The following is a 26850-nucleotide window of genomic DNA, read 5'->3' as shown; positions in this document are numbered from 1 at the left end:
CGCAGGTTCGAATCCTGCCTCGGGCAGGGATGTGTGTGATGTCCTTAGGTTAGTTAGGTTTAATTAGTTCTAAGTTCTAGGCGACTGATGACCTGAGAAGTTAAGTCGCATAGTGCTCAGAGCCATCTGAATCGTAACGAATACAAGAGATTTACAGAGACGTATTTTCCGTTGCAGGCACCACCAAAAGGTTTAACTCAAATCGACGTAGCACCTTTGATCCCCATGGGCGAAACGAAGGAACAATTTGAGGACATCGCTGAAGTTACTAATAAAGAACTTCAGGAATCAATATTACCATGGAGCGAACACATATGTGATACTACTTTAGTCTATCCAGAAATACAACAACTTTTGAGGTAAGTGCACTTGATTTTGGAAACTTTGCTAAATATTTACATGTACACTATATTAGCTGACTTATACTAAGCCTTCGTGTACAAATCGCACAAACTATCTCCATTACCACCCTGGACGTCAGTACACAGAGCTAGAGGTGTATCATTCACTGAAAAGAGCCGCCTCAAAGTCTCATTCACTTTCGACCATTCTTTCGTTGAACAATGATACAAAGTATGTAGCTCTTTTATAATATTTGTAAAATCAATTACGTCAAATTACCTAATATCATTGGAGAAATCTGAAATAATAACGAATTTCCCTAAAGGTGGACAGACACAACACCATAAAACCTAATATTAGTACCTCCTATAATTGTGGCTGTCAGCTCATTTAAAAAGGTCAGTTCATCTTTGTAACAGTATATGGTTGAACTGCGTAAGCATTCACTTGAGCACGAACAACTGCCACAATTCCGCACTGCATTGATAATGACCTGACTCAGGTCGAAATATGATCTGTTTTGTGACTATAAATGTCACATTAAAGCAACTTAATTCCACGCCTGATTGCTGCTCTATCTAACCCAATATAACCACAGTCGTTGCGTGCACCCACCCCATGGAGGGCAACCTGTGTATATGATACGTCGCAGTAAACGGTGCACAGACTAGAACGTTATTCCCAGACATTCAAACGACTTGATTGTGTCAAGTAGGACACTAGTAGTACTGTATCCCAACATTACAAGTTTGTTCGTCCTAATAATCCGCATTAACTTTTTTTTTTTACATTTAGAGCTATCTGCCATCCAGCTCACAAACCAGAAATTTTGTCTATGTCATCTTGTTTCCTCCTACAGTCACTCAACTTCTACACCTTACCGTACACCACGGCATCATCAGCAAACAACCGCAGATTGCTACCCACCATATCCGCTTGAACGTGTATTTAGAAAATAATGATGGTGAGATCACACTTCTATGTGGTACTCTTGAGGATACCCTTCTCTCTGATGAACACTCACCGTCGAGGTCTACTTATCGGTTTCTACTCGTATTTATTTGGAAGTCTTAGAGCCACTCAAATATCAGGGAACCTCTTCCATATGCTCGTACCTTCGCTATCAGTCTGCAGTGGTGGACCGTGTGAAATGCTTGCCGGAAATCTAGAAATATGGAATTACCTGCTGACCTTCATCCATAGTTCACAGTAAATCATGTGAGAATAGGGCAAGCCGAGTTTCGCACGATGGATGCTTTCTAAAACCGGATTGATGCGTGGACATAACCTTTTAGGTTTCAAGAAAATTTAAAATATTCGTGCTGATTCAAGGCTTCTGTAGCAAACCGATGTCAGGAATTTAGTCTGTGATTTTGCGGGTCCTTTCTTTACCCTTTTTGTATGGAAGAGTTACCTGCACTTTTTTTCTTTTTTTCCAGTCGCTTGGGACTCTGCACTGTTGAGTGAGATTCGCGATAAATGCAAGCTAGGTAATGAGCCAGTGTCGTAGAGTACTCTTCGTAGAACCTAGCTGGAACTCCATGTGGACCTGGAGACTTATTTATTTTCAACTCTTTCAGTTACTTATTTGCGCTTATTACTACGTCGTCCATCTAGGAATCTGTTCGATGGTCAAACGGCAGTGTGTTTTTACGACCCTTCTTCGAGAACAATATCTTCCACGTGAAATTTGAAACTTCGGTTCTCGATTTGCTATCTTAAACTGCAACACCAGAGTGGTCAATGATTGACTGGATGGAAGCCTTAGATCCCCTTAGCGAATTTACATAGGACCAGATTTTTCTCGGGCTCTCGGGAAGATGTTTTGCTAAGATATGACGGGTAGTTGTTGTGTCCTTCGTGCATGGAGCATTCTAAAGACACACGAATCTCTTGAAGCATCGCTTGTCGTCATTTGCATGGTCTTTTTTTAATGAGAGTGCAATGCTTCTTCAGAATTTTCTGAATTTCATGGTTAAATCTTGGTGGACCTTTTCCGTCGTTAATCCGCTTACTAAACACATAGTTCTCCTCTCCGGACCACGATTTGCAGTTTTTTAAACTCTATTGACTGTCTGAGAGGCTAACGAATGCTGTCTGCTCTTTCTATCAGACATGCTCATCTAGCCTTTTTGACTTGGTTTACTAGTTTTCGTAACCATAATTGTAATAACAACATCATGATCACTAACCTCCGTCTCTGTGCTGACGCTATTCACAAGATCTGACACGTTTGTATGTAGCTGCAAGGTCTAAGATATCTCTACTGTGTGTGGGCTGGGGAACTAATTATTCAAGTTTGTTTTCAGGAAACGTATTCAAAAGTGCTTCACAGTACTGCCTGTCTATATCCCCCGCAGTCAATCCATTGAAATCCCAGTCTATACTCGTCGATTAAATTCGCTCCAACTAGTATTGCATGATCTCGGTATCAATGCACTAATTAGCACAGACTTTCTTTGAATGCCTCCAAAACTGTCTCAGCGGAATCAGGCGGCCGGTAAAAACATCCAGCAATTAATTTGGTTCGACCTAGACCTGTTATATGCCACTAAATAACTTTACAGGCAGCAGTAGAGACAATATTTTTGTCAATTGATGTCTAGTTTGTCTTTCCGATATACATTCCATGACTCGCTAAACATCTCAGAGGTTTCTGCCTCAGGTTTTACCCAGCTCTCGATACGAAGAATAATTTCAGCCAAGAACTTTACTGGAGGGCAGTAATTTCGGGAGCTTTGTTATGAATAACTCGACAATTTACTTATAACATTTTGACAGTTTAAGTCTCATTACTCTGAACGTGGTCTGAATACACTTTCTGCGTATCGACTGACGAGTTTCATCAGAGTATCTCAAATTACGGCCTTACTAGAAAACCCGCATGTGCACTTCACAAGTACTCTGCTACTTGAGTAGCTGCTTCCATTGTGTAGTTCGCCCCTGTCCTGTCAAGTGGAGTCCTAGACTGCCACCTGATAACGCAAGTCTAGAAAAGACTGCCCCAGAGTCGACGAAGCCTTTGATTGAGACCCTCCACTGCGCTCGAACTCAAAAGACCTCAATCAACTCTGGGAAGAATGTTGCCGATTGTCAGCTCTACTTGCACCGCGCACGAGAGTCCAGCATCTTTCAATACCTTCGCCAGCCAACTGTATGAACTGAGGATGGCCCCAGAAAATATGCGACAGGCGTCGTTTGTGTCTGAGTCGCAACTTCCAGACCACTGCACTCTTCGCACTCTATAGCCGCAGGCAAGACTACAGCCACATCTCGTATAAGGCCCATGGGCAGACATACCAAGCGCTCACGGGCTTTCTTTCCACCCATGAACGCTATTTCCCTGACGGGCTCCATAACGTGCCCGACGTTGGAACTTCTGATAAACAGTTTTTCTTCCTTTTATTTTGAGTAATCAGTCTGCTGACTTGTTTGCTGCGGCCCACCACAAATTCCTCTCCTGTGACAACCTCTTCATCTCAGAGTAGCACTTGCAACCTATGTCCTCAATTATTTGCTGGATGTATTCCACTCTCTGCCCTCCTCTACAATTCTTACCCTCTGCAGCCCCTCTAATGTGATGGAGTTCTCCTGATGTCTTAACAGATAGATCATCTTGTCGCTTCTCGTCGTCAGTATTTTCCACATATTCCTTTACTCTCCGATGCTGCACAGAACGTCCTCTTTCCTTACGTTATTAGTCCACCTAATTTTCACCATTCGGCTGCAGCACCATATCTTAAATGTGTCGATTCTCTTCTGTCCCAGTTTTCCCACGGTCGATGTTTCATTCTGCGGGTTTTCAAACAATAATCAAAGAAATGAGGTGGTCCTCAACTACGTACCCTCCGACTCAGAGTTGAAATATTAAAAGTTTTGGCTGGTTTCGTTGTCTAGGGACTGGGATACGTAGTTGCCGCATTACAGGCCAAGTACTGTTGAGTCTACAGTATACGATAAGAATACACACATGAATCGAATGGTCGAAAGTTTCTATCACTGGGCAATTGCGAATTATGAAAGTAACATATAAATTTATCAATGAAAGACTGCAATTAAATAAAATCTGCATGTACTATCTTAACGACTTTCAATGATGAGCACGATAGAAGGAGTACTTTTGAGAATGCGGTATATTTCTGCAAAACACTTATTGGTGTCGATGGTCCAGCAATAAAATAAAATATAAGTTGAATAACAGGGAAACAATAGATTCCTGCTTCACGTGATTAGTTATGAACATCAACATAGCTCGCGAGATATTCACTTCTAAACGCACACTATGTCTTCACTGTAGAAGCCACGGAAATCACACAAGAGCACAAGTCGGTACTCCGAAATATTTCTGTTTCTCGCGACCACGCACAAACTGCTCCACTGTGCAAGTCTTTCACTCCGACTGTGCGTTCGTCGCGCTGTACTATCCGTGTCCAGCCCCCACTCCCGTGTCCTGCGCCGTACTCTCCAGAACTGCTGCACTGCTCATAATTACCTCGAGTCCTCCCCAGGGATGATCGCTGTGATTGGTTAGAGCGCTCCCGCCCTGTCTTCAAGCCAATGCCCACTCACGAACATAATGAAACATACGAAATACTGGAGCTATATTTAAATAACTTGAAATTAAATAAATATCCCTACGGCTGGACCATAAACACGCTCTAACACACATTATTAAATACATAAACAAATTAAATAAACATATATCAAAGGAATAGAACGAAAGGTATTCCAGTAGCCTAATGTCTCTGTGCTTTCTAAAACACAGTAAATATTTAACCAATTTCTTCATGAATAGTATATATCGGATATAAACAAAGACATAGATGAATAACTATATTTATAAGCATGCTGCTACCGTTTGTAGTGTAACTGTGGAGTACTTAAGGCCTGACGCCATCGATGGTAATCGGTCACTTTGACCTCCAAGAACTCGTGTATTATTCAAGTTACATGCCTGTAATTTATACCAATTTAGGTTTACACTAATAGCTTTCTAAAGACACCTAACATACAACACTGTGCTCCAAACTTACATTCTCAGAAATTTCATCCTCAACTTAAGACCTATGTTTGATGTAAGAAGACTTCTCTCGGCCAGGAACGTCCTTTTTGCCTCTGCTAATCTGCTTTTGATGTCCTTGCCCCATCTGTCACTGGTTATATTGCTGTCTAGATAGTAGAATTCCTTAACTTCATCTACTTCGTAACCATCAATCCTGACGTTAGGTTTCTCTCTGTTATCATTTCTGCTACTTCTCATTACTTCCGTATTTCTTCTATTTACTCCCAATCCATATTCTGTACTCATTAGACTGTTCATTCCGTTTAGCATATCATGAAATTCATTTTCGCTTATACTCAGGATAGCACTGTCGTCAACTAATCCTATCATTAATATCCTTTCACCTCGAATTTCAATTCCACTCCTGAGTCTTTCTTTTATTTCCATCGTTGCTTCTTCGATGTACAGATTGAACAATAGAGGCGAAAGACTGCATCCTTGCCTTACACCCATTTTAATCCGAGCACTTCGTTCTTGGTCGCCCACTCTTATTATTCCCTCTTCGCCGTTGTACGTATTGTATATTACCCATCTCTTCTTGCAAATTACACTTTTTTTCCTCAGAATTTCAAACATCTGGCACCATTTTACATTCTCGAACGTCTGTTGCAGGTCAAAAAATCCTATGAACGTGTCTTGATTTTTCTTTAGTGTTGCTTCCATTATCAACCACAACGTCAGAATTGCCTCTCTGGTGCCTTTACCTTTTCCAAAGCCAAGCTGATCGTCATCTAGCACATCCTGAATTTTCTTTTCCATTCTTCTGTATATTCTTCTGACAGAAACTTGGATGCATGAACTGTTAAGCTGATTGTGCAGTACATTCTCGCACTTGTCAGCTTTTACAGTCTTCGGAATAGTCAAATGGTATGTCGCCAGACTCATACATTCTATACACCAACTTGAACAGTCGTTTCGTTGCCCCTTTCCCCAATGATGTTAGAAATTCTGATGGAACATTATCAGTCGCTTCTGTCTTATTTGATCTTAAGTCCTCCAAAGCTCTCTTAAATTCTGGTGGCAATACTGGATCCTCCATCTCTTCTAAATCGTCTCCTGTTCCTTCTTCTCTCATATCCGACAAATCTTTGCCCTCATTCCTTCAATGTACTCTTTCCACATATCCGCTCTCTTCTTTGCATTTAACAGTGGAATTCCCGTTGCACTCTTAATGTTGTCACCCTTGCCCTTGCCCTTGCCTTCAGCTTCCTATATGCTGAGTCGGTCCTTCCGAAAATCGTATCTTTTTCGATTTCTTCAGGTTTTTCAAGCATCCATTTCGTCTTAGCTTCCCTTTACTAGCTCTTTATATCATTCCTCAGCAACTGGTATTTCTGTATTCCTGAATTTCCCTGAATATTTTTGTACTTCCTTTTTTCGTCGACCAGCAAAGGTATTGGTTATGTAACCCGTCGTTTATTAGCAATTACTTTCTTTGTCCCAAGCCCATATTCTCCTCTCACCATTTCTTCTACTCCTTCCCCTGCAGCTGCGTTCCAGTCCACTTCGACTATTAGATTTTCATCTACCTTTACGTATTGTATTATTCTTTCAATATCCCCATATACTTTCACTAATTCATCTTGAGCTTACGACGTCAACATGTACACCTGAACTATCGTTGTCGATGTTGATTTGCTGTCGATTCTGATAAGAAAAACCCTATGAGTGAACTGTTCGCAGTAACATACTCTCTGCCTACTTTCCCTTTCATAACGATTCCTACTCCAGATACACCAATTTCTGCTGCTGTGATATTATCCTATATTCATCTGACCAGGAATCCTTTTCGTCTTTCCATTACACTTTACTGTGTCCTACTACATCTAGATTGAGCCTTTGCATTTCTCTTCTTAAATTTTCTAGCTTCCTACCACGTTCAGGCTTTGACATTCCACGCACAGACTCGTAGAATGTTACACTTTCGTTGATTATTCAATCTTTTTCTCATGGTCTGCTCCTCCTTGGCAGTCTCCTTCTAGATATCCAAAAGGGGGACTATTACGGCATCTTTTGCCAATGGAGGGATAATAATGATACTTCCCCTAGCCGATATGTGCCCGCTTGGACCCTGCTGAAGGAGTGGCCACCTGTTCACTCATATGGTCTAGAGGCGAGGCCAGACGCCCAGCCTCCACAGTGACCCTCCACCTCGAGTGACACGTGCCACAACCTCCACTTACCGTAATGTTAGGGCGGATCCGCCGCATCGTGTACACTAGGAGACTCTTTGGCAGCGTAACGCGTGGGCAAAACAAGCGACACCTGGGGAGTCCCTTGCGAAACACCAGATGTCAGCCTCTGCGGCACCTCCTGCCAGCAGGGTGAAGGTGGCTGACCGTAGCCGAAAGCGCATTCAGCTCTTCGCCTACTGCGGCCATTTCCTCCCGCATCCAGTCGAACACAGGAAGAACGTAGATCTAGGAACCATTGGTATAACGTAAATTGTGGCGCTTGTGTTGGGAAAGTAACAGAGCTCCAAGCGCTAGTGGAAAGCACTGTTACTCAAATCGTTATAGGCACTGAAAATGGAAATGAGAGAATAGCATCGTTGGCCGGTAGGCCCCTATTCGGGGAAGTTCGGCCGCCAAGTGCAAGTCGTATTTCATTCGACGCCACATGGGGCACCTTGCGCGCCGGTGATGGGGATGAAACGATGATGTGGACAACACAACTCCCCGTCCCCAGGTGGAGAAAATCGCCAACGCAGCTGGGAATTGAACCCAAGCCTGCTTGCATGCGAGACGAGCACGTTACCACCCAGCTAAGCAGGCGGACGTTGTAGGCACTGAAATCTGGCTAAAGCTGGAAATAAGTTCGGCTGCAGTTTTTGCGAGAGATCTAATGCTCTTAAGAAAGGATGAGCTAAATACACTTGGCGGTGGCGTGATTGTTGCTGTTAGAAGCAGTTTACCTTGTGCCGAAATTAAAAAGGATAGTTTCCATGAATTAGTATGGGTAGAGGTCATTCTCGTCAACATGAATAAAACAATAATTTAATTGTTTTACCGACCTCCGAATTGCTGAAAGGTTCAAAGAAAACTTGAGTCTAATTTCAAGCATGTACCCGACTCTTACAATTATATTTACTGGTGACCTCAATTTACCCTCGATATGTTGGCGAAAATACACGTTTAAATCCGAAAGTAGGCATAAAAAATTATCCGAAATTGTGCTAAACGCATTTTCTGAAAATTATTTCGAGCAGTTAGCTCATGAGCCCACTCGAATATTAAATTGTTGTGAAAAAACACTTGATGATCTTTTAGCAACAAAAAATCCTGAGCTAATAACGAACATCAAAACGGATACAGGGATTAGTGAACACAGGATTGTCTTAGCGAGACTGAATACTGTAACTCCCAAATACTCCAAGAAAGAACGAAAACTATATCTGTTCAAAAAATCGAAAAGTTGGCTTGATACCTTCATGAGAAAAAATCCCCACTGTTTCCTAATTAACAATGCAAGTGTAGGCCAGATGTAACTTGAATTCAGAGAAGTAGTATTGACAGAAATTGAGAGATTTAAACCAAATAATTTCGGTACACCTAGCAGGTCAGAACACTGGTGTAGACTCAACGAAAAAAAAAGGATGCTAAACTAATGCATATCTCCAAGATTGGAGATATTTTACAAAAGCTCGAAATTTAGCACTAGTTTCATTGCGAGAGAATTATAATAGTTTCCGTAATGATACTTTGTTTCGAAACATGGCAGAAAATGCAGAGATTCAGTTCGTATGTAAAGTATGGTAGCGGCAAGACACAATCAATGCCCTCCCTGCGCTATATCAGCAGGAAATACTATCAATGACAGGTACTAAATACAGCCTTCAGAAATTCCTTCACCAAAGAAGACTAAGTAAATATTCCAGAATTCGATGCAAGAACAGCTTCCAACTTGAGAAACTTAGAAGGAGATATCTTCGGAGTAATGAAGCAGCTTCAAGCACTTCATAAATGCAAGTCATCCGCTCCAGTATGTATACCAATTATGTCCCTTCAGAGTATGCTGATACAGTAACTCCATACTTAAAAATCATATACAACTGCTCGCCCGACGAAAGATTCGTATCCAAATATTAGAAAGTTGCGCAAATCACACCAATATTCAAGAACGGCAATAAGAGTAATCCACTAAATTACAAGCTCATGTCATTAACGTCTATATGCAGCAGGATTTTGGAACATACAATGTGTTGCACAGAGTATGAACTGCTTGGAAGAGAATGGTCTGTTGACACACAGTCAACGCAGGTTTAGAAAACATCACTTTTGTGAAGCACTCACGCGAAGTGTTGGGTGCTATCGACAAGGTATTTGAAATTGATTCCATGTTTCTTATGTCCAGAGAACTCTTGACATTGTACCTCATAAGCTGCTTGTAATCAAACTTCGTGCTTACGGAATATCGTCTCAGTTATGCTACTGGATTCATTATTTCCTGTCAGACAGGTCATAGTTCGTAGCAACTGACGGAAAGTCATCGAGTAAAATAGAGGTGTTCTTTATCTGTATAAATGATGTAGGAGACAATAACAGCAGTACTCTTAGTTTGTTTGCAAATGGTGCTGCCTTTTATGGTCTAGTAAAGTCATCAGCAGATCAAACCAAATTACAAAACGGTTTAGAAAAGATATACAGGGTCGTCGGAAATTCCCGTTACAGACTTCAAGGATTTCTAGAGGGGAGTGAGTACAATCGTATTTTGAATAGGAACCCAAGTCCGGAAACGTCATCCGACGAGACTACAGAGCGTCAAAGTTATAGGCGCGGGCGTCTGTAAATGTACGTATACACGGAGTGACTCCGTGATGATGTTACAGACTTTCTAGGATGATGGAGAACAATAAATGTATTAATTTGAAGTAAGGATCCCTGTACCGGAAACGAACGAGTCGAAAGTTACAAAACTAAAACCGTTCTGTTACGTCTAACAGTTACATGTACCAGTTCGTGTGCTGTGGAGAGTGTAGGGTTGGTAACTTTCAGTGGTGGTAGTGTGGACAAAAACGAGAAAAAATGTGCAGTAAACGTGGGTTCTAAAGTGCGTACCTTAACAAATGGTTCAAATGGCTCTGAGCACTATGGGACTTAATATCTATGGTCATCAGTCCCCTAGAATTTAGAACTACTTAAACCTAACTAACCTAAGGCCCAGTCATCACGAGGCAGAGAAAATCTCTGACCCCGCCGGGAACTGAACCCGGGAACCCGGGCGCGGGAAGCGAGAACGCTATCTCACGACCACGAGCTGCGGACTGTACCTTAACAGCTATGAACACTTGTTCAGTAGAGGGGATGTGTTTCACATTAGAGAAGATGAACGAATGGTCATAGCTCCTCAGGTATGCAATTTAGAGCCCACGTTTATTAAACATTTTTTCTCATTTTTATCTATAATACCACGACTTAAAGTTACCGGCCCTACACTCTTCGCAGCACAAGAACCGGTACATGTATTCAATTGTCAGAGGTACAAGAACGGTTTTTTATGTAACTTTCGACTTGTTCGTGTCCGGTACAGGTATCCTTACTTCAAATTAATACATTTATCGTTCTCCATCATCCTAGAAAGTCTGTAACATCATCACGGAATCACCCCGTGTATACGTACATTTACACACGCCCGTGCCTATAACTTGTAGTCTCGTTGGATGACGTTTCCGGACATAGGTTCCTATTCAAAATACGATATACTCACTGCCTTCTACAAGTCCTAGAAGTCTGTTACGGGAATTTCCGACCACCCTGTATGCGTGGCGCGAAAATTGGCAATTGACCCTAAATAATGAAAAATGTAAGGTCATTCAGACGAGTGCTAAAAGGAATCCGTTCAGCTTCGGTTATACGATATATCAATCAAATCTATAGGAAATAAATTCAGCTAAATACCTAGGAACTATAATTACAAATAACTTAAATGGGAAAGAATATATACAAAATGTTGTGGGGAAGACAAACCAAAGACGCCGTCTTATTGGGAGAACACTTACAAAATACAACAGATCTACTAAAGGGACTGCCTAACTACGTTTGTCCATCCTCTTTTGGAGTACAGCTGCACAGTGTGGGATCCTTACCAGATAGGGCTGACGTAGGGCTGAGTTCAAAGAAGAGAGCACATTTCGTACTATCGAGAAACAGAGCAGACAGTGTCACAGAGATGGGCAGAGTTGGGTTGGACATAATTAAAATAAAGGCGTTTGTCGTTGCAGCAGGATATTCGCACAAAATTTCTATTACTAACTTCCTTGTCCAAAGGCAAAAATATTATGTTGACATCGACCTACAAGTAGTGCGACAAGGGAGGGGGACGGGGGGGGGGGGGGGGGGCAAATGACTGCACATTTCGGATTGCCTACATCAGAGGCAAGTATTCATTCATGGCCAAATCTATCGTTCTCTTTTGATTGGCATATCGTTAATCTATTGTTATGCTAAGAGAATTAAGACCTCAGGGGATAATCCATGTCCACAGCTCGTGGTCGTGCGGTAGCGTTCTCGCTTCCCGCGCCCGGGTTCCCGGGTTCGATTGCCGGCGGGGTCAGGGATTTTCTCTGCCTCTTGATGACTGGGTGTTGTGTGATGTCCTTAGGTTAGTTGGATTCAAGTAGTTCTAAGTTCTAGGGGACTGATGACCATAGATGTTAAGTCCCATAGTGCTCAGAGCCATTTGAACCATGTTTGATAATCCGTCCTTGTGATTAATAGGTTATGACCACCTGGGGATAATCCTTCCATTTTATTGACAGGTCCTGAACCTATCGTTCCCTCACTCCTCCTCCTCCTTATCCTGCCCCTCCACCTCCTCTAACCCGAACCCTAAGGGAATTTCATCACCAATACAAGCACACTTTTAATTTCAATTTGATTGATTAATTAATGAAATGGACCACTTAATTAAATCCAGGGTCTGGGAAACCCCACAGTCCTCACCTCCCGGCAACTGGAAGCAAAATGATTCTGTCGGTCGTTCATTTGGAGAGAAATCGATTGCAGTGTGTGAAATATTAATCAAACAATTTAGAAAATGTGTGGAATTTTGTTTATTTAAACCGTTTGGGGTCTCTTGCGCGTGTCTCTATCGTCAGGGCACCGCAGCGAAGGTCAAATCCGCCCAATGTCCTAATTACAGATCACTGCACTAAATACCGCCGACCACGAACCACATGTCGGCCTCCTTTGACCTTGCGCCCACAAATGAAGAATCAAGTGGCGACATTCTGTTGATCGGAAAATTCCAGATTCGCTTCCTGTCTTGGTCTTTCTCAAGAGGCCACTCCCGGATTGTGTGAACCAACGTCCCGAAACGTGCTGACTGCGGTTTTCATCTCTCCTCAGGATACAATGTCCCTATTGGCTAATTCTGGATACAAAGGAAGAGCTGTGCAAGTTAAATAAGTCACTTGCACTACTCTCTCAAATAAATTATTTAACAGTTTACAGGAGTCAAGTAGATAGCTTGAAACACTCACCTCCACATTATGATGATCCTTCTTCAGAATGAAACTTTTTTTCAACGTTTGAGTATCACACACAAACATTAGAAATGAAGTAATCAAATTTCCACCACAAATTGATTGTGGCGCTAAATTTATCCGAGGTCTTGTACGCACCAGCGTTTGAGAGCACAATCACCCTCCTCCACCACAATGTTCCACTAAACATATCTGACGAAGAAAAGACTTCTACCCATCACACAAACGAGTGATTGCAACGTGCGCGCTGTTTGCTGGCTATAGTGTAGTTTCCGCATGCACCAGCTGGGAGAGGCAACCACACCTTAACGCTTGCACGCATGCAATGAAACTATTGGAAACAATAAACTGATCAATCCGGTATTTCACGTCGCGATTGGGTTTTTAAATGTATGTAGAATTCCTAAATTGGTTCTTTCTGCTACATTCGGAAGGTTGGAGGCCTACTGCATGATAGGATAGCGATAACAACAAATACAAATGCAAGACAGTGTCCACTGCAATTTATTGAGCAGCGCTAAACAAGACTGACTTAAACTAAGATCCAGTCTGTAGCACTAGCTGCCGTTTGGTAGATGTCGGAGGCAGCTGAAAACGCACATCCAATGCACTCACCTCCCAGAAGTCCAACGCAGCTCACCAATCTCCTCAAATGCCTCCTGCACCGACGTTCAAGAACTGGGGGAAACTACAGCCACAGACACAGTTGTGGACGTCCGTGTACGCCAGAGTGCACCACTCTTTGCTATGGAGGACATCTGGGGATGACTGGAGTAGTAGGAATTCAGATGTTATCAATAAGTCCATTGCTAACGTCCATCACATTGAATCTTCTCTCACAGAACACCCACACGTCCGCTTCTACCGTACTCACCCAGACCACTGGTCACTTCGCCAGCCTTCGTTGCCGCGGGCAAGATCAGACATGTAAGCGCATTCTTTGTACCCGTCAGAGGTTGAGGTAATCCATTACTTCCAGTTGCGGACTCCTCCCGACCACTCTTGCAGGCAGCCGCGGTGCACTGCAGATTAAGCAGCTGCCGCTTGGAGGTATACAGTAGTTCTAAACAACTCCACCCCGACGTAAACCAACCAGTTCAAAATATCTGCTTTACCCAATCCGAGGCAACAATTTTGTTGAACATTCACCTCGATTGTCTCACGCGAAATGTAGATTTCTCTCGCTTATATAAGTGTATACATACAGAAGGAATCGGACAATATACGCTTTTCATGTCACTAAAGTATCGTTACTTATTGCGGAAATCCTGTACAGGACTATGGCATAGGCTTTATTAAGTCTATTCTTTTATCTCTTAAAGAAATCTTTCCTTATCTGTCACGTGATTCATCACAGGACTAAAATATTAAACTCATTTTTGGCTCGTGTCAGAGTGCTAAGATCTATCACCGTCACAGAATACCTCCTCACTTTCGAACTCTCTCTTAAGGTAACCAAATGTCCCGCCACGTACGAAGTCTCTTAAGGCAACAGCATAGAGAAGTAAGTATAAGTTTTATACTATGTATCACTTTATGAATTCGGTAATACATCTGATTTTATTACGATGGTCCTCTCTACCTAAATAGGTGGCCGGCGGAAATATAATTAAAGACATGACTGCAAAGGAAAAAGTCATATCCGTAGTGCCCTAGCCATCGCCTATACCCGCCTGGCAGCGTGCCACTGACGTCAAATTGATGGACTAATTAATTAAATTGATCGTGCGAGTCACTTCGATCGCGAGCAATTTTTATTTTTCAGTAGTCGGATTACACTCAACAGGTAGTTCAATTGGGAGTCCCTGGAGGGAACACGACTTTATTTTCGAGGAACACTATTGAAGCTGACCACAGAAGGATTCTACCGCCGGCAACGTATATTATGCGTAACGACTGCACAATGAAAACCATGATCACAATGACTATGTTACCATCAACCTGCATAAAAAGCGGTCTTGGTTCTTCAGGCACACATAAGAGTGGCTGATAGTGTATCACTTTCTGGTAGAAATGGTGTCTGCCATTTGGAACCAAGTCTATCCATTCCTATTGGATCCTATTGCGACATCTTTTAATGATTGTAGCCACTTGTAGTATTTGTTCCACTCTCATATCTCAAAACAAGTCACCTTTTCCGAAATCATCTGCTACAGCAAAACTCCAATGTTGTTTCAAACCGCCCCTCTGCATCTTGTAACTCCTCCTCAGTCTCTGCCCCGGCCTCCCTGCAGCTTCGTCCATGTGATCGGCTCTATTTAAGTCGGACCTGAACGGAATTCGGAGAGCACTATATCCACCACCTTCTGAAACCCGTGTAGAAACAAGCTGAGCTGAGTCAATTCAACGGAACCGTTTTTTGACCACTCAGTGGAAATGTTTATTATCGGCAAATTAGGAAGACTTCACAACATACAAGAACTGGAAGAAGGAGGAGGATTTTGTTGCTGCGCTGCAATGTGTGTCCAAACTACATATAGGTACTGCAGTCCAAAGGAGATCTACGTCTCTCAGGATGCATTAAAGTATGTCACGGAAACAAATACCATCTTCCTGCTGGCATCGAGCATATGCGCTGATTCCCGTTGAATATACAGGTTTTGATCCACTCAGTCCCGTTGAATATACAGGTTTTGATCCACTCATCACCTATACTGTAGGTGGAGGACCATATCCCACAGACTATAAGTCGCAAGAGAGGGTCCTTGCTTTTTTTGTTTGATACATTTTTTTTGCTGTAACACGTTTTGTACACTGCCATACATTTTGTTTTTTTACGCCACAAGTTCGAGGTCTGTGTCATGTTCTAAACTGATATTAACACATTTCGATCCATTGGTTCTCACAGAAAACTGGACATCGCATGGTATAAATCATGTTGCTGTTGCTTCAACAACAACAACAACAACACACACACACTCACTCACACACACACACACACACACACACACACACACACACTGGATGATTGAAATAAAAGACAGTCACAACATAAGGTAAATGGAAGAGTTTTGTGGCACTGTGGAGCGTTTCTAAACTGCTGTCCGAATGTGATTCACGATCTCTATGTTTAAGCTCACCTTTCACAGTGATGGGATAGCTGATGGCTCGTGTTCAATGTCGATTGATTCCTCTTATTGCAGTCATGTACGAGATCACTGTTTTGATACTAACCATCCAAAGAATGTGTTGCCCCTCCACCAAGTCTCTTTCTCCATCTCAAACAAACGATGTCAGTCAATCATTATGTGGTAATCAACAGCATACCAGTGGACTATGGGATAGGAAAGACATCGCCGATATAGTGTAAAAGGCATTACAGTTGATTGTGCAATTAATTTTGCCAGTTTTTAGAACTCCCACCAGTGACATGGGAGTGTGCTTCCCAATTTATGAATCACCGCCCCTCCTCTACTTTGCAAGTACCATTGCGAATGTAGATAGTTGACTGTCAAGTATATCTATTTATTGTTAAGTCTCTAACATATACACCAAAGCGATCTCCATATTTATAGCACTTCGATCATAGTGTGTAATTTAGGATAACAGTTGCCCATCTTTCTCCATGCACATGGGAGGCACAGAGCATTCTTGATATCTTAGAATAAAGTAAGAGACTAAAAAATATCTTTGCATTGTTTCTGACCAACGCTCCCCACAACACTGTCACCGATTTAATCTCCAGCTGACCACATGAAGAAACAGAATGAACTTTGTCTGTAACTCCTATACCGCACCTGTCCAAGAGCGCAAGATTTCTCCAGATGCGCGCATGTCAAGGTCGTTAACGCCCCTTATCGGTATGTAGTAGATATGAAAGTGTTGTGATGACAGACAATTAAGAACAAGAAATGGGTGCATTTTATGCATGATGGAGGTCTGCATGGACAGAGTTTTAATCATTTCAAGTACATCAACTGCACTATCAATTATAAAGCATTGTTATAGTGTCTGGGTTTAGTACCAAGAAAGTTTTGGTAAGAGAGAACATAAACACATGCACTTGGGTGTGTGTATCTCTCCCGGCTGGTACAGACGGAGGCTACGCTGTAGATGGCGAATGGCATGCGCCTCGAGGTCGCTGGCTTGTGTGATTAGTAGGATTCTTGTTTTTCATCATTTTGGGCGGATTTGACCTTCGCTGCGGTGTCCTGACAATAGAGACACGCACAGGAGCCCCCAAACGGTGGCTACTGTACTGCACTTCATCCCATTCATAATCTGCACTTGTGAAATACCATGTGAGAGACCCTACGATACATTCTAATCAATAATGGTTACCTATTCATTCGTAACTGTTGTTTAGCGATTTCATAATTTGTATCAGAAACCCTGTTCAAAAAGATCTGCAGTGAACTGTCGGTGCAAAGTACTTCGACTCCTTTGACCTACTCATTCTTCGTTTGCTATCCACCAACGTATCCGGACCCTCGTAGAACTCCCTTCTAAAATTATGTCCAAAGCTTAACAGTATTCGTTTCCAGTATTTTTCTACACAAACTACGAATATACAAACAAGAAAATAGACGTAGGACATTAATACAACACAAACGTTTAGAAACAGCAGTTAAACGTTTACTAAAGAATTATATATTATTCGTCGTGACATTTTATGTCAAGTGACTACTCATCAGTCGCATTACTCCTTACGATCTCACAACATCTAAAAAAGCACTTCATATTTAGGCCCCTACTTACCACAATGTTGCCAATGCAGTTTAAGGCCCCTACTAATCAAAACGTTGGCAATGAAATTTGTCACAGTGCAAATGTACACTGACGGGAAAAATTCGCAACACCAAAAAGTCCTTAATGCACAGCAATAAAATTTCAGAAACACATTTCTCTAGATAACACATTTAAGCGATTGACATCGCAAGCTCACAGGTTAATGCAAGCACGAGATTAGCCATTGCAAATGTGCAATACTAGTACATTAATGACCGGTGTAACCGCTAGAATGTTGATTCCAAACATGCAGACGTGCATGCATTTGTTGTACAGGTGTTAGATGTCAGTTTGGGTATGACGCTGGAGTAGTCGTCAGATGATCTCCCCATATGTGCTCGATTGGATACAGATATGGTGATCTAGCCGGCCAAGGTGACATACCAACACTCCGTAGAGATGTTGAGTTAAAACAGGTGTATGTGGAGAGCGTTACACTGTTAGAAACATTTACAGGAAGACTGTTCAGGAATAGCCCTACAACATGTCGAATCCCCAGATTAAGTGTAGATTTGCAGTCAGGGCGCTTGGGGAAACCACGAGAGTCTTTCTGCTGTTATACGAAATCGCATGCGAGGCCATATCTCCAAGTGAGGTCCAGTGTGTCTAGCACGCAGACAGGTTGCTTGTAGGCCCTCAACTGGCCTCTTTCTAACCAAAACACGGTCGTCACTGGCACCGAGGCTGAAGCAGCTTTCATCAGAAAACGCACGAGACCTCCACTCTGTACTCCAATGAGCTCTCGCTTGACACCACTGTAGTTGGTGGCTATTTGGGGTCGGTGAAACGCATGCTACAGGGCGCCTGGACCGCTCCATGAAGTAACCGATTAGTAACAGTCCTTTGTGTCACTGTGGTACCAAATTCTGCTGAAACTGCTGTTGCAGATACAGTACGACCACGATGGTCTTCCCTCTCGGTTGCGAAACGTGGCGTTAGGAGTCTGGTCTTCATGCGACCGGACATTTTACATCTACATCTACATGGTTACACTGCAATCCACATTTAAGTGCTTGGCAGAGGGTTCATAGAACCATTTTCGTACTACTTCTCTACCATTGCACTCTCGAATGGCGCGTGGGAAAAAGGAACACCTAAATCTTTCCGTTTGAGCTTTGATTTCTGTTATTTTATTTATTTGATCATTTCTCCCTACGCAGGTGGGTGTCACCAAAATATTTTCGCATTCGGAAGAGGAAGTTGGTGATTGAAATTTCGTAAATAGATCTCGCTGCAAAGAAAACGACCTTTGTTTCAGTGATTGTCACCACAACTCGCGTATCGTATCAGTGACACTCTCACCCCTATTGCGCAATAACACGAAACCAGATGGCCTTCTTTGCTCTTTTTCGATGTCCTCCGTCAATCCTACCTGTTAAGAATCCCATACCGCGCAGGTACATTCCAGCAGATGACGGACAAGTGTAATGTAGGCTGTCTCTTCAGAGGGTTTGCCACATCTTCTAAGTGTTCTGCCAACAAAGCGCAGTCTTTGTTTCGCCTTCCCCACAATGTTATATATAGGTCTTTTCCAGTTTAAGATGCTCGTAATTGTAATTCCTAGGTACTTAGTCAAATTGAACAGCCCTTACATTTGTTCGACTTACCGTATACCCAAAATTGGTTGGATTTCTTTTAGTACCCATGTGGATGACGTCACACTTCTCTTTGTTTAGTGCCAGTCGCCACTTCTAGCACCATACAACAATTCTCTCTAGATCATTTTTAAATTGCAATTGATCGTCTGATGATTTTACTAGACCGTAAATTACAGCGTCATCTGCAAACAATCTAAGGGGGCTGCTCAGATTATCACTTAGGTCATTTATGTAAATCAGGAGCAGCAGAGGGCCTATGACACTACCTTGCGAAACGCCAGATATCACTTCTGTTCTACTCGATGCTTTACCGTCTATCACCAAGAACTGTGATCTCTTTGAGAGGAAATCACGAATCCAGTAACACAACTGAGTCGATACTCCATATGCATGCAATTTGATTAATAGCCGCTTGTGAGGAACGGTATCAAAAGCCTTCTGGAAATCAAGGAATATGGAATCGATTTGAGATCCCTTGTCGACAGCACTCAATACTTCATGGGAACAAAGAGCTAGCTGCGTTCCACAAGAAGGATTTTTCTGAATCCGTGTTGGTTATGTATCAATAAGTCATATTCTCCAAAAATGGTTTAAATGGCTCTGAGCACTATGGGACTTAACTTCTGAGGACATCAGTCCCCTAGAACTTAGAACTACTTAAACCTAACTAACCTAAGGACATAACACACAGCCATGCCCGAGGCAGGATTCGAACCTGTGACTGTAGCGGTCGCGAGGTTCCAGACTGTAGCACCTAGAACCGCTCGGCCACTCCGGCCGGCTCATTTTCTTAAAAGTGATTCATAATGTTCGAGTATAGTGTATACTTCAAAATCCTACTGCAAATCGAGGTCAGTGATATGGGTCTGTAATTCAATGGGTTACTCCTATTTCCTTTCTTGAATATTGGTGTGACCTGCGCTGCTTTCCAGTCTTTCGTTAAGTAAGCGGTTGTATATAATTGCTAAGAAAAGCGCTGTTGTGGGTGCATGCTCTGAAAGGAACATGATTGGTATACCATCTGGACCGGAAGACTTGCCTTTCTAGAGTGATTTGAGTTGTTTCGCAACACCTAAGATATCTACTTTTATGTCACTCATGCTAACAGCTCTTCTGGTTTGAATTCTGGAATATTTATTCGTCTTCTTTCGTGAAGGAATTACGGAAATCTGTATTTAGTAACACCACTTTAGTGGCACCATCATCGGCAACATTTCCGTCGCTGTCGCGCGGTGATGATATTGACTGTTTTTTTTTGCCACTTGTGTACTTTACATACGGCCAGAACCTCTTTGGGTTTTCTCGTAACCAACCCTGCCAGCAATCGGGTACGCTCTACCATTCACTCTCATTCTTTCTCCACTTGCGAATGGGGCGAGGGTAGAGCGACTAAAGGTATACTTTCTCCTCAGCTCCCCTCTTTAAGAGTACTTACTTCTGTTACTCCTCGTCGTACCGCCAGACTTAGGTGGGAGGAAGTAATATTTTATCCAATCCTCCTAAGAACAAATGTTTTTCGAAATATCACTGTAAACCGATATATTGATATAACGAGTGTTTTGCGGGCACTTCTTTTGTGGGCGAATGATGTGTCATTATTAAGCTTCTTCCGATTAACCTCATACCTTCGCTTGTCTTTCTTTCACTTAGGTCACAACTGATGGCTACTCATACATATTCTACGGCCCTTATTGTTTTCAGATATTTTCTGCCGGTAGTGTGCCGTGCTGTGTAATTTCTTGCCGGCTCAACTGCTGGGCTCTACACTAATCACCGATCCTCTGCAAGTCTACCTGCATTTCGCCACGATCTTCTGGCGTCACATTCTTCCTACACATAAGAAAAGCCTTATGCGGACGCAGACGTTATCCACTAGATCGTTTATATATTACCAGTAACAATCATATAACAATCTATAACAATCCTCTGTAATACTACAGAACTCACTTTTACAGCTATTCATTTCGTTCCGTTGAGAACAGCGTATGCAATTCTCTTAGCTAATTATAGAAATCAACTTTCAAAAACTGAAAGACTTATATATCTAGTAATCGAACAGTTACCATTTGAAGGCCTACCGCCCAGAATCGGCATGCCAGTCAGGTATAATCGCTGTGAGCATTGAGAGAATCATGCAATCGACGAAGCAGTTGAAGATACCCGTTTGATAAAATACTGTGTCCTGCTGCGTAAATGAGTCCGGAACTGTCTGCTGCACACAGTCGTCCAACAGGAATCTCTTCAAGGCTTCTTTCATTGGAGCGGAGGCGTAGTAACCGCATGGGGAGAGATCAGGACTATAGGGTGGGTGCTGGAGTGTCTCCCACCTGTTCGTAATGGACGATGCTGACCCCTCAGATCGAGCGGCGTCTTTTGTCGAAGTGCGACCAGCACGGAACCTGGTGCACAACTCTTAAACTGTGGTTTTCGACTAACATGCTGCCCAATACACATTCCTGTCTCTCCGATGGATGTCTGTGGTTTTTTACCTTCGGCATCCAAGAAAAGACTAATAGCACCTTTGTCGTGTTTGGACGCTTTTCGTAATAACGTTGCTATGCTTTACACTTGCAACATTTACAGCACGAGCATCGGAAAGACGCGACTATGAATCTGGTACCTTGCTCACATGTGTCGGTGCTTGTACGCCCGCATCGGAGTCGGGCTAGGTTGCATATGCGCTACAGCAAACGAAAACTTATCTGTCGCCCCTTATACATGTTACGATGACCGACACATCTGTATTTTCTGCCCCAAGATGTTTAGTTATATTGATAATATAAGTAACCGTATTCAGTCACTGGGATGCAAATTACTAAATGTATTTTGTGAGGGTGTTAATCGATCATATTTTAATTTTAAACAAGACAACGTATCTCTAAAATATTTTGTGTTTCAGATCGAAGGACAAATTTGATTTGGTCATCCTCGAGACGTTATTCTTCTGGTGCTATTTTGGCTTTATCCACGAACTGGGTTCACCACCTGTTGTCGGATTCCTCTCGGTGGGGATGACCCCCACTCTTAACAGCCTGATTGGAAATCCGTACAATCCGTCCTATATGCCAGATTCACATTCGGTGCTCACATCTCACATGAGCTTCTGGGACAGAATGCGCAACAGTTACGACGTTCTGAACTTGCTAAGCCACTTCTACAACCATGTGCTTCCTGCACACAGCAGACTGATAGAGAAGCACTACGGCAAACACGTACCTGATCTCGAAGAAATGATAAGCAACATCAGTTTAGTAATAGCTGCCAATCATTTCAGTATAGACTACCCACAGCCATTGCTGCCAAATGTGGTACAGGTCACAGGAATGCACATCGTTCAAGAGAGGAAACCGCTGCCAAAGGTAAGTTCTGTCTCATATTCTACCATAGGGAAACGCAGTAATGTTAACTGCTTGTTCTTATCGGGACTGTATGCTTAGAATGAAGAACTAAAAAAAGAAATGTAAACAACGATTCGCGATTTCCGTGTTTATTTATGTGACTTTATCGTCAGGCCTGTTGTCCGTTGACCAATGTCATCGCTTGCAATGAACTGTCCACAGAGAAGTTACTCGTAAGTGACGTGATTAGTTTTTAGTATTTAGATATTTGAATCTTATTTATACGCACTACTAAATAAACACTGTACCTTACAATCAGTTGTAATTTTGAAAACGCATTATTACGGTCGCAAACGAGAAAATTTCAAATCTCAGCATGCAGCTCTTTACATACCAACACAGCAATGATGAAATGATGTCATATGCATTTTGTCTAAATGAGTTAGACGGAATATGTACGACATCAGTGAGGTGATAACGCTGTCAGTGTTTACAATATACTATTGAAATCTGTGTAATTAGAGTCAATGATGGAGAAATACCCCTATAAGGATTGATAAGTGAAGATAGAAAGAAACAGCAAATTAAGTCGGTGTTCAATAAGATAAAGCGATTTCTGTAACATTAAGGATAAATCGTGTCTGTACTCCAAAAATATGTTTTTTTGTGGAAGGAGGAATGAAAGCATCGCACCAGATACTGACGCCTCACTGACTGTCGTTGTAGTTGTGGAACAGTGCCCAATAGAAGAACCAGAGAGCCGACAGCTGTGCGATAGCTGCAGAATGTGGAAATAGCGGATTCTTTGCTGATTCTTGGATGTTATCAGCAACCTATTACTTTGGTATGCTTTTCGGAGAAACTTGTTTTTTGATAGTCGTCCTTCTTTACCACAGCTAAACAGGGTGCTACTGAAGAGTAACAAAAAATGCTAAAAACACTCGACTGGCCGGCCTCAAAACCTAAGCTGATGTACTGTAGACACATCTGTGGAACACTCATCTGGTGCAGGAGATGTGACACACTTCAACGTATGCAGAAATGTCATCCAAGAGTGAAGGAGTGTAAAGATGACGATGCGCCAGTTTAATTGCCCCAAGACCCCCAAATAGGCAAAATAGCCCCAGGACATGCAGATGATAAGCATACACCAACTGAGATACTGTTCACTAATTCTTTGCCTGTTGGGAAACTCGTCACTAGTACGAATTTAGAGACAGACTGCCCCAGAGTCTTGGCTTGTTGTTTCGGCCGCCATCGAATGTGCTTCGGTCATGCTTCTTGTCCATTTAATGTCCTGCAGTATGGCCAGAACCAATTTTGATTAAATACTACGCCAAAATACTCTGTTTCCCAAGAAAACAGCAAATCCATGTCTCCTCAGTAAAAGGGCTAATTCATAAAATGAAGGTTATAACGACAAGGTCCATAGTTGCTGATAAATCTTCCAGCTTTCAGGTCGTGGTCCATAAAGCATTAGGAACGGAAAAAAAATCTTGGATAGCGACCATAAAACCCGAAAGATTTACCAGCATGTAATTGAACTGCTTTTCATACTCTGTGAAACTCGTAAATCTTATGATCAGCCATGCAGTTCTGAGAAATGAGAGAAACTTGCATTTCAATAGCCATTGTGGAAAGTAACATACTATGAAGCACTCACCATAATAAGGAGCGAAGAAGACCACCCAGTCTTTACAAACAGTAATCATCGAAGTAAAACTCAAACTATATAGCACATCGTGAAAGATATAACAGTAATCCAGTATATACTTGCAAAATGGCCTGTGACACTACATTTATTGTATTAGGGAATTAAGCTATAAAATATAAAATACCACACGATTTTCAGTGTGTCTCTGAAACGAGAGGAAAAAATTACAGATCATAATTTCCTTTGTAGAGGAATGATTTCGTGCCAGGTTAATTATAATGAAACGCCGTTGAAACTGTAATTATTACTGCTAACCAAGATATATGCTGGTAAGACAGAGATTTAGGAACCAGGTTTTTAATTGTAATACATTTCCAGGGGCAAATGTGGACTCTGACCACAATCTATTGGTTATGAAATATAGATTAAAACAGAAGAAACTGCAAAAAGGTGGGAATTTAAGGAGATGGGACCTGGATAAACTGACTAAACCAGAGGTTGTACAGAGTTCCAGGGAGAGCATAAGGGAACAATTGTCACGAATGGGAGAAAGAAATACAGTAGAAGGAGAATGGGTAGCTCTGAGGGATGTAGTAATGAAAGCGGCAGAGGATCAAGTAGGTAAAAAGACGAGGGCTAGTAGAAATCCTTGGGTAACAGAAGCAATATTGAATTTAACTGATGAAAGGAGGAAATATAAAAATGCACTAAATGAAGCAGGCAAAAAGGAATACAAACGCCTCAAAAATGAGATCGACAGGAAGTGCAAAATGGCTAAGCAGGGATGGCTAGAGGACAAATCTAAGGACGTAGAAGAGTATATCACTGGGGGTTAGATAGACACTGCCTACAGGAAGATTAAAGAGACCTTTGCAGAAAAGGGAACCACTTGTATGAATATCAAGAGCTCAGATGGAAACCCAGTTCTAAGCAAAGAAGGGAAAGCAGAAAGGTGGGAGGAGTATATAGAGGGTTTATACAAGAGCGATGTGCTTGAGGACAATATTATGGAAATGGAAGAGGGTGTAGATGAAGATGAAATGGAAGATACGATACTGCGTGAAGAGTTTGACAGAGCACTGAAAGATCTGAGTCGAAACAAGGCCTCCCGGCAGTAGACAACATTCCATTAGAATTGCTGATGGCCTTGGGAGAGCCAGTCCTGACAAAACTCTACCATCTGGTGAGCAAAATGTATGAGACAGGCGAAATACCCTCAGACTTCAAGAAGAATATAATAATTCCAATTCCAAAGAAAGCAGGTGTTGACAGATGTGAAAATTACCGAACTATCAGTTCACTAAGTCACAGCTGCAAAATACTAACACGAATTCTTTACAGACGAATGGAAAAACTGGTAGAAGCCGACCTCGGGGAAATCAGTTTGGATTCTGTAGAAATGTTGGAACATGTGAGGCAATACTGACCTTACGACTTATCTTAGAAGAAAGATTCATAAAGGCAAATCTACGTTTCTAGCATTTGTAGACTTAGAGAAAGCTTTTGACAATGTTGATTGGAATACTCTCTTTCAAATTCTAAAGGTGGCAGGGGTAAAATACAGGGAGCGAAAGGCTATTTACAATTTGTACAGAAACCAGATGGCAGTTATAAGGGTCGAGGGGCATGAAAGGGAAGCAGTGGTTGGGAAGGGAGTGAGACAAATTTATAGCCTATCCCCTATGTTATTCAATCTGTTTATCGAGCAGGCAGTAAAGGAAACAGAAGAAAAATTCGGAGTAGGTATTGAAATCCACGGAGAAGAAATAAAAACTGTGAGGTTCGCCGATGACATTGTAATTCTGTCAGAGACAGCAAAGGACTTGGAAGAGCAGTTGAAGAGAATGGACAGTGTCTTGAAAGGAGGATATGAGATGCACATCAACAAAAGCAAAACGAGGATAATGGAATGTAGTCGAATTGAGTTGGGTGATGCTGAGGGAATTAGATTAGGAAATGAGACACTTAAAGTAGTAAAGGAGTTTTGCTCTTTGGGGAGCAAAATAACTGATGATAGTCGAAGTAGAGAGGATATAAAGTGTAGACTGGTAATGGCAAGGAAGGCGTTCCTGAAGAAGAGAAATTAGTTAACATCGAGTATAGATATAAGTGCCAGGAAGTCGTTTCTGAAAGTATTTCTGTGGCGTGTAGCAGTGTATGGAAGTGAAACGTGGACGATAAATAGTTTGGACAAGAAGAGAATAGAAGCTTTCGAAATGTGATACTACAGAAGAATGCTGAAGATTAGATGGGTAGATCACATAACTAATGAGGAGATATTGAAGAGAATTGGGGACAAGATAAATTTGTGGCACAACTTGACTAGAAGAAGGGACCGGTTGGTAGGACATGTTCTGAGGCATGAAGGGATCACCAATTTAGTTTTGGACGGCCGTTTGGAGAGTAAAAATCGTAGAGGGAGACCAAGAGATGGAAACACTAAGCAGATTCAGAAGGATGTAGGTTGCAGTAGGTACTGGGAGATGAAGAAGCTTGGACAGGATAGATTAGCATGGAGAGCTGCATCAAACCAGTCTCTGGACTGAAGATCACAACAACAACAACAACAACAACCAAGATAGCGATGACCACTGGAGTCATAGGAGTCCTGGAGATTTTCTCAGTGCTCGCTTGTAAGAAGGACG

The 26850-nt window shown here is 42.1% G+C and overlaps 1 protein-coding gene across 1 annotated transcript in view; it reads left to right on the top strand.

Moving 5' to 3' along the window:
- Positions 1 to 26850, top strand: part of LOC126355991 (UDP-glucosyltransferase 2-like) — a 120024-nt gene that overhangs the window by 73737 nt on the left and 19437 nt on the right. The window contains exons 3-4 of the mRNA XM_050006611.1: positions 178 to 359; positions 22113 to 22572. Coding sequence (XP_049862568.1) covers positions 178 to 359; positions 22113 to 22572 — 642 coding nt within the window. The remainder of the gene's footprint in view (positions 1 to 177; positions 360 to 22112; positions 22573 to 26850) is intronic.

This window comes from Schistocerca gregaria, chromosome 3 (assembly GCF_023897955.1).
Source record: "Schistocerca gregaria isolate iqSchGreg1 chromosome 3, iqSchGreg1.2, whole genome shotgun sequence".
Classification (NCBI taxonomy): domain Eukaryota; kingdom Metazoa; phylum Arthropoda; class Insecta; order Orthoptera; family Acrididae; genus Schistocerca; species Schistocerca gregaria.
The sequence above is the reverse complement of the archived record's forward strand: the minus strand, read 5'-3'. Positions and strand labels throughout refer to the sequence as shown.